General features: G+C 40.7%; 1 protein-coding gene across 1 annotated transcript; it reads left to right on the forward strand.

The window, feature by feature from the left end:
- Window positions 1-2,470: 2,470 nt before the first annotated feature.
- On the forward strand, window positions 2,471-9,134 carry POMC (proopiomelanocortin). Its single transcript, XM_053969397.1, is given in 3 exon segments — window positions 2,471-2,519; window positions 2,522-2,577; window positions 8,278-9,134. Coding segments are annotated over 3 exon segments (648 nt in total). The 3' UTR covers window positions 8,821-9,134.
- Window positions 9,135-9,431: the final 297 nt, after the last annotated feature.

The following is a 9,431-nucleotide window of genomic DNA, read 5'->3' on the forward strand; positions in this document are numbered from 1 at the left end:
AATCCCAGAAAAAATCCCAAAAAATTCCCAAAATCCCCCAAAAAATCCCAAAAAAAATCCCAAAAAAATCCCCAAAAAATCCCTGGAAAATCCCCAAGAATTCCCTAAAAATTCCCCAAGAAATCCCCCAAAAAATCCCCAAAAAATTCCCAAGAATGCCCTAAAAATTCCCCAAGAAATCCGAAAAAAATCCCAAAAAACCCATAAAAATTCCTAAAAAAACCTCAAAAAAATCCCAAGAAACCCCAAAATTTCCCAAAATTTCCCAAAATTTGGTTTTCCCGCAGGGTTCCGGGATGGGCTGGGCAATTCTGCTGCCGCTGCTGGGGCTGATCCTCGGGAATGCCCAAAAATCCCAAAAAAAAATCCCCAATAAATCCCCAAAAATCTCCCCTAAAAATATCCCTAAAAAAGCCCCAAAAAATCCCCAAAAAATCCCCAAAATCCCTGAAAAATCCCCAAAAAATCCCAAAAAATTCCCAAGAATTCCCTAAAAATTCCCAAAAAAATCCGCAAAAAAACCCCAAAAAATCCATAAAAATTCCCAAAAAACCCCAAAAAAATCCATAAAAAATCCCAAAATTTCCCAAAATTTCCCAAAATTTCCCAAAATTTGGTTTTTCCCGCAGGGTTCCGGGATGGGCTGGGCAATTCTGCTGCCGCTGCTGGGGCTGATCCTCGGGAATGCCCAAAAAAATCCCAAAAAAATCCCTGAAAAAACCCCAAAAATTTCCAAAATCCCCCAAAAAATCCCCAAAAAATCCCTGAAAAATCCCCAAAAATCCCCCAAAAATTCCCAAGAATTCCCTAAAAATTCCCAAGAAATCCGAAAAAAAATCCCCAAAAAATCCATAAAAATTCCCAAAAAATCCAAAAAATCCCAAAAAATTCCCAAAAATCCCCCCAAAAAACCCCAAAATTTCCCAAAATTTGGTTTTCCCGCAGGGTTCCGGGATGGGCTGGGCAATTCTGCTGCCGCTGCTGGGGCTGATCCTCGGGAATGCCCAAAAATCCCCAAAAAATCCCCAAGAAATCCCCAAAAAAATCCCAAAAAAATCCCTGAAAAAATCCCAAAAAATTCCCAAAATCCCCCAAAAAACCCCCAAAAAATCCCCAAAAAAATCCCTGAAAAATCCCCAAAAAAATCCCAAGAATTTCCTAAAAATTCCCCAAAAAATCCGAAAAAAATCCCCCAAAAAATCCATAAAAATTCCCGAAAAAATCCAAAAAATCCATAAAAATTCCCAAAAATCCCCCCAAAAAACCCCAAAATTTCCCAAAATTTGGTTTTTCCCGCAGGGTTCCGGGATGGGCTGGGCAATTCTGCTGCCGCTGCTGGGGCTGATCCTCGGGAATGCCCAAAAATCCCCAAAAAAATCCCCAAAAATCCCCAATAAATCCGTAAAAAATCCCCCCAAAAATCCCCAAAAATCCCTAAAAAATCCCAGAAAAAATCCCAAAAATTCCCAAAATCCCCAAAAAAATCCCAAAAAATCCCCCAATAAATCCCCAAAATATCCCAAAAAAATTCCAAGAATTCCCTAAGAATTCCCCAAAAAATCTGAAAAAAACCCAAGAAAAATCCATAAAAATTCCCAAAAGAACCCCAAAAACCCCAAAAAATTCCCAAAAATCCCCCCAAAAAAACCCAAAATTTCCCAAATTTCCCAAGATTTCCCAAAATTGGTTTTTCCCGCAGGGTTCCGGGATGGGCTGGGCAATTCTGCTGCCGCTGCTGGGGCTGATCCTCGGGAATGCCCAAAAAATCCCCAAAAAATCAATTAAAAATCCCCCAAAAATCCCCAAAAAATCAATTAAAAATCCCCCAAAAATCCCCAAAAATCCCAGAAAAAAATCCCAAAAAATTCCCAAAATCCCCCAAAAAATCCCCAAAAAATCCCCAAAAAATCCCCAAAAAATTCCCAAGAATTCCCTAAAAATTCCCAAAAAAATCCGAAAAAAATCCCAAAAAAACCCATAAAAATTCCTGAAAAAATCCCAAAAAATTCCCAAAAATCCCCCAAAAAAACCCAAAATTTCCCAAAATTTCCCAAAATTTCCCAAAATTTGGTTTTCCCGCAGGGTTCCGGGATGGGCTGGGCAATTCTGCTGCCGCTGCTGGGGCTGATCCTCGGGAATGCCCAAAAAATCCCCAAAAAATCAATTAAAAATCCCCCAAAAATCCCCAAAAAATCAATTAAAAATCCCCCAAAAATCCCCAAAAATCCCAGAAAAAATCCAAAAAATTCCCAAAATCCCCAAAAAATCCCCCAAAAAATCCCCAAAAATCCCCAAAAAATTCCCAAGAATTCCCTAAAAATTCCAAAAAAATCCGAAAAAAATCCAAAAAAACCCATAAAAATTCCTGAAAAAATCCCAAAAAATTCCCAAAAATCCCCCAAAAAACCCCAAAATTTCCCAAAATTTCCCAAAATTTCCCAAAATTTGGTTTTTCCCACAGGGTTCCGGGATGGGCTGGGCAATTCTGCTGCCGCTGCTGGGGCTGATCCTCGGGAATTCCTGGGAGGCTCCGAGCGCTGCTGGGACCGTCCCGAGTGCCGGGAGCTCGGAATTCTGGTACCGGGCGGGGATTTGGGGGGGAAATCCCAAATGGGGAGGGGGGGGCAGGGATTTTTGGGTGAAATCCCCCAAAAAATGGAGGGATTTGGGGTTAAATCCCCAAAAAATGAGGGGATTTGGGGTTAAATCCCCAAAAATTTGAGGGGTTTGGGGTTAAATCCCAAAAAAAAAGGGGTTTGGGGTCAAATCCCAAAAAAAATGGAGGATTTGGGGTCAAATCCCCAAAAAAATGAGGGGGTTGGGGTCAAATCCCCAGAAAATGGAGGGGTTTGCGGTTAAATCCCAAAAATTTGAGGGATTTGGGGTTAAATCCCAAAAAAAATGAGGGGATTTGGGGTCAAATCCCCAAAAAATGGAGGGATTTGGGGTTAAATCCCAAAAAATGAGGGGGTTTGGGGTGAAATCCCCAAAAAAATAAGGGATTTGGGGTTAAATCCCCAAAAAATGAGGGGGTTTGGGGTCAAATCCCCCAAAAAATGGAGGGATTTGGGGTAAATTCCCAAAAAAATGAGGGGGGTTGGGGTCAAATCCCAAAAAATGGAGGGATTTGGGGTTAAATCCCAAAAAATGAGGGGGTTTGGGGTGAAATCCCCAAAAAAAATGGAGGGGTTTGGGGTTAAATCCCCAAAAATGAGGGGGTTTGGGGTTCAAATCCCCAAAAAATGGAGGGGTTTGCGGTTAAATCCCAAAAATTTGAGGGATTTGGGTTTAAATCCCAAAAAAAATGAGGGGATTTGGGTCAAATCCCAAAAAAAATGAGGGATTTGGGGTCAAATCCAAAAAAAATGGAGGGGTTTGGGCTCAATCCCCAAAAAATGGAGGGATTTGGGGTTATAATCCCAAAAAATGAGGGGGTTTGGGGTCAAATCCCAAAAAATGGAGGGATTTGGGGTTAAATCCCCAAAAAATGAGAGGGTTTGGGGTCAAATCCCAAAAAATTGAGGGATTTGGGGTTAAATCCAAAAAAATGAGGGGGTTTGGGGTCAAATCCCAAAAAATATTGAGGGATTTGGGGATGAAATCCCCAAAAAAATAAGGGATTTGGGTCAAATCCCCCAAAAATGAGGGGTTTGCGGTTACATCCCAAAAATTTGAGGGTTTTGGGAATGAAACCCCAAAAATTTTGAGGGGTTTGGGGATGAAATCCGAAAAATTTGAGGGATTTGGGTTCAAATCATTGAAAAATTGAGGGATTTGGGGTCAAATCCCAAAAATTTGAGGGGTTTGGGGATGAAATCCCAAAAAAAAATTGAGGGATTTGGGGTCAAATCCCAAGAAAATGAAGATATTTGGGATCATATCCTAAAAATCCCAAAAAATTGAGGGGTTTGGGGATGAAATCCCAAAAAATTGAGGGGTTTGGGGATTAAATCCCAAAAATTTGAGGGTTTTTGGGGTGAATCCCAAAATTTGAGGGATTTGGGGTTAAATCCCCCAAAAAATTGAGGTGATTTGGGGGTTAAATCCCAAAAAAAATGAGGGGGTTTGGGGTCAAATCCCAAAAAATATTGAGGGATTTGGGGATGAAATCCCAAAAAAATAAGGGATTTGGGGTCAAATGCCCCAAAAAATTGAGGGGTTTGCGGTTACATCCCAAAAATTTGAGGGTTTTGGGAATGAAATCCCAAAAATTTGAGGGATTTAGGGATGAAATCCCCAAAATTTTGAGGGATTTGGGTTCAAATCATTGAAAAAATGAGGGATTTGGGGTCAAATCCCCAAAAATTTGAGGGATTTGGGGATGAAATCCCAAAAATTTGAGGGATTTGGGGATGAAATCCCAAAAATTTGAGGGGTTTGGGATGAAATCCCAAAAATTTGAGGGATTTTGGGTTCAAATCCATGAAAAATTGAGGGATTTGGGGTCAAATCCAAAAAAAATGGAAGAGTTGGGATCAAATCCTAAAAATCCCAAAGAATGGAGGGGTTTGGGGTGAAATCCCCAAAAATTTGAGGGGTTTGGGGATGAAATCCAAAAAATTTTGAGGGATTTGGGGATGAAATCCCAAAATTTTTGAGGGATCTGGGGATGAAATCCTAAAAAAATGAAGAGATTTGGGATCAAATCCTAAAAATCCAAAAAAAATGGAGGGTTTTGGGGTCAAATCCCAAAAAATGGATAGATTTTGGGATGAAATCCCAAAAATTTCAGGGATTTGGGGTTGAAATCCAAAAAAATGGAGGGGTTTGGCATCAAATCCATGAAAAATTGAGGGATTTGGGGATGAAATCCCAAAAATTTGAGGGCATTGGGGATGAAATCCCTAAAAAATTGAGTTGATTTGGGATCAAATCCTAAAAATCCCAAAAAATTGAGGGGTTAGGGGGTGAAATCCTAAAAATTTGAGGGATTTGGGGATGAAATCCCAAAAACTGGAGGGTTTTGGGAATGAAATTCCAAAAATTTTGAGGGGTTTGGGGTCAAATCCCAAAAAAAATGGAGGGGTTTGCAGTTAAATCCCAAAAATTTGAGGGATTTGGGGATGAAATCCCAAAAAACTGAGGGATTTGGGAATGAAATCCCAAAAATTTGAGGGATTTCCGGGTGAAATCCCCAAAATTTGAGGGATTTGGGGTCAAATCCTCCAAAAATGAAGGGGTTTGGGGATGAAATCCCAAAAAAATGGTGGGATTTGGGGTTAAATCCCCCAAAAATATGAGGGGTTTCAGGTCAAATCCCAAAATTTTTGAGGGATTTGGGGATGAAATCCTAAAAAAATGAAGAGATTTGGGATCAAATCCTAAAAATCCCCCAAAAATTGAGGGTTTTGGGATCAAATCCCAAAAAAATTGAGGGATTTGGGGATGAAATCCCAAAAAAATGGAAGAGTTTGGGATCAAATCCCAAAAATCCCAAAAAATTTCGGGGTTTGGGGGTGAAATCCCAAAAAATGGAGGGGTTTGGGGTTAAATCCCCAAGAAATTGGAGGGATTTGGGATCAAATCCCAAAAATCAAAAATAAAGAGGGAAATTTGGGAATTTTCCTGGAGATTTTTTTGGGATCTGATCCCAAAATTCCTAAAAAACTGAGGAATTTGGGAATCAAATGCCAAAAATCCCCCAAAAAATTGAGGGATTTGGGATCAAATCCCAAAAAAATGGGAAAATTTGGGAATCTAATCCCAAAATCCCCAAAAATGCAGAAATTTGGGAATTTTCCCAGGGATTTTTTGGGATCTGATCCCAAAATTCCTAAAAAATGGAGAAATTTAAGAACCAAATCCTAAAAAAATGGAGAGATTTGGGAATGAAATCCCAAAAAATGGGGAAATTTGGGAATCAAATCCCAAAAAATGGGGGAAATTTGGGAATTTTCCCAGGGATTTTTTGGGATCTGATCCCAAAATTCCTAAAAAATGGAGAAATTTGAGAACCAAATCCTAAAAAAAAGGAGAGATTTGGGAATGAAATCCCAAAAGATGGGGAAATTTGGGAATCAAATCCCAAAATCCCAAAAAATGGGGGAAATTGGGGAATTTTCCCAGCGATTTTTTGGGGATCTGATCCCAAAATTCCTAAAAAATGGGGAAATTTGGGAATGAAATCCCAAAAATTGGAAAATTTGGGAATCCAATCCCAAAAATTTCAAAAAAGGTGGAAATTGGGATTTTCCCAGAGAATTTGTGGGGATGTGATCCCAAAATTCCTAAAAAATTGAAAAATTTGGGACTCAAATCCCCAAAAAATTGAGGGATTTTGGATCCAATCCCAAAAAATGGGAAAATTTGGGAAGTAAACGCCAAAAATTTCAAAAAGTGGGGGAATTTGGGGATTTTCCCGGAATATTTTTGGGATCTGCTCCCAAAATTCCTAAAAAATTGGGAAATTTGGGAATGAAATCCCAAAAAATGCAGAAATTTGGGAATTTTCCCAGGGATTTTTTGGGATCTGATCCCAAAATTCCTAAAAAATGGGGGAATTTGGGATTCACATCCCAAAAAATGGAGAGATTTGGGAACCAAATCCCAAAAATTTCAAAGAATGAGGGAATTTGGGATTTTCCCAGAGACTTTTTGGGATCTGATCCCAAAATTCCTAAAAAATTCGGAAATTTGGGAATCAAATGCCCAAAAGCAGAGGGGATTTGGGAATCCCAAAAAATGGGGGAATTTGGGAATTTTCCTGGAATTTTTTTGGGATCTGATCCCAAAATTTCTAAAAAATGGGGAAATTTGGGAATCAAATCCCAAAAAATGGGGAAATTTGGGAATCAAATCATAAAAATTTCAAAAAAGGTGGAAATTGGGATTTTCCCAGGGATTTTTTGGGGATCTGATCCCAAAATTCCTAAAAAATGGGGGAATTTGGGATTCAAATCCCAAAAAATGGAGAGATTTGGGAACCAAATCCCAAAAATTTCAAAGAATGAGGGAATTTGGGATTTTCCCAGAAACTTTTTGGGATCTGATCCCAAAATTCCTAAAAAATGGGGAAATTTGGGAATGAAATCCCAAAAAATGGGGAAATTTGGGAATTTTCCCAGGGATTTTTTGGGATCTGATCCCAAAATTCCTAAAAAATGGAGAAATTTAAGAACCAAATCCTAAAAAAATGGAGAGATTTGGGAATGAAATCCCAAAAAATGGGGAAATTTGGGAATCAAATCCCAAAATCCCCAAAAATGGGGAAATTTGGGAATTTTCCCAGAGATTTTTTGGGATCTGATCGCAAAATTCCTAAAAAATGGGGGAATTTGGGATTCAAATCCCAAAAAATGGAGAGATTTGGGAACCAAATCCCAAAAATTTCAATGAATTAGGGAATTTGGGATTTTCCCAGAGACTTTTTGGGATCTGATCCCAAAATTCCTAAAAAATGGGGAAATTTGGGAATGAAATCCCAAAAAATGCGGAAATTTGGGAATTTTCCCAGGGATTTTTTGGGATCTGATCCCAAAATTCCTAAAAAATGGGAAAATTTGAGAACCAAATCCTAAAAAAATGGAGAAATTTGGGAATGAAATCCCAAAAAAAATGGGGAAATTTGGGAATCAAATCCCAAAATCCCAAAAAATGGGGGAATTTGGGATTTTCCCAGAGACTTTTTGGGATCTGATCCCAAAATTCCTAAAAAATGGGGAAATTTGGGAATGAAATCCCAAAAAATGCAGAAATTTGGGGATTTTCCCAGGGATTTTTTGGGATCTGATCCCAAAATTCCTTAAAAACGGAGAAATTTGAGAACCAAATCCTAAAAAAATGGAGAGATTTGGGAATGAAATCCCCAAAAATGGGGAAATTTGGGAATCAAATCCCAAAATCCCCAAAAAATGGGGGAAATTTGGGAATTTTCCCAGGGATTTTTTGGGATCTGATCCCAAAATTCCTAAAAAATGGGGGAATTTGGGATTCAAATCCCAAAAAATGGAGAGATTTGGGAACCAAATCCCAAAAATTTCAAAGAATGAGGGAATTTGGGATTTTCCCAGAGACTTTTTGGGATCTGATCCCAAAATTCCTAAAAAATTGGGAAATTTGGGAATGAAATCCCAAAAAATGCAGAAATTTGGGTATAAAATCCCCAAAAATTCCATGATTTGGGAATGAAATCCCAAAAAAATTGAGGGATTTGGGAATGAAACACCCCAAAAAATTGAGGGATTTGAGGATTTCTCCTGGTTTTTTTGGGCGGGGGGGATGAAATCCCTAAAAATCCTCAAACCACGCCCCCAAAAAAATTTGGGAATTCCATTGCAGGCGTGCTCCGGATCGTGCCGGGCTCAGATTTCCTTGGAATCTCCGCTTTTTCCCGGCAACGGGCAATTCCAGCCCCTCGCGGAGAGCCTGCGCCGTTACGTCATGAGCCACTTCCGATGGAACCAATTCGGCCGGAAAAACGGCACCGATCCCGGCGCCGGCAAACGGCACGAGGCTCCCGGGAAAGACGCCGGAATTCCCGGTTTTTCCCGGCGTGCCGAAGAGCCGGGAAAGGACGGGAAGCGCTCGTATTCCATGGAGCACTTCCGTTGGGGAAAACCCGTCGGGCGCAAGAGGAGGCCGGTCAAGGTTTATCCCAACGGTGCCGAGGAGGAATCGGAGGAGAATTCCCGCTTGGAATTCCGGCGGGAAGAGCCCGAGGAAGAGGAAGAGGAGGAGGAGGAAGAATTCCCGGAATTCCCGTGGAATTCCCGGAAGGAGAAGCGTTACGGCGGCTTCATGAGTCCGGAGCGGATCCGGACGCCGTTGGTGACGCTCTTCAAGAACGCCATCGGGAAGAGTTTTTCCAAGGATGGGCAGTGATGAGGGGAAAAACCCGGGAAAAACCCGGAAAATCCGGGGAAATCCCACGGGATTCGCGGCCTCTGTAGTGTCCCCTTAGCGCTTAAACCCTTCCTAATAAAAAATTCCCGGGATTCTGGGTGGGAATTCCCAAGTTGGGAGTTCTTGGAATTGGCGGGATGGATCCCGGTTGGGAATTCTTGGAATTGGGACGGATCCCGGTTGGGAATTCTTGGAATTGGGACGGATCCTGGTTGAGGAATTCTTGGAATTCTCGGAACGGCGGGACGGTGTAAAAATATTGTAAAGGAGGGGATGGAAAATTCCCGAAGAAATAAAAAAAAAAAAAAAAAAAATTTGTGGATGAGAGCGTTGGGAAAAACCGGGAATTGGGGTCGGGAAAGGGTTGGAGGGAGAATTTTGGGATATGAGGGAATGGGTTGGAATTCCCAGTTTGGGAATTCTGGGAAGAAATCGGGAAGTTTTCCACAGGGAAAACAGGGACGGGGCGCAGGGAATGGATTTCCATGGGAAAAGGGAGGGATTTTTATCCGGATCCCGATTCCAATCCCGATCCAGATTCTGATTCCGCTTCCTCTTCTGCTTCCGATGTCCATCCCAATCCCGATCCC

The sequence above is a fragment of the Vidua macroura genome, unplaced genomic scaffold (assembly GCF_024509145.1).
Source record: "Vidua macroura isolate BioBank_ID:100142 unplaced genomic scaffold, ASM2450914v1 whyUn_scaffold_192, whole genome shotgun sequence".
In the NCBI taxonomy this organism is placed as follows: Eukaryota; Metazoa; Chordata; class Aves; order Passeriformes; family Viduidae; genus Vidua; species Vidua macroura.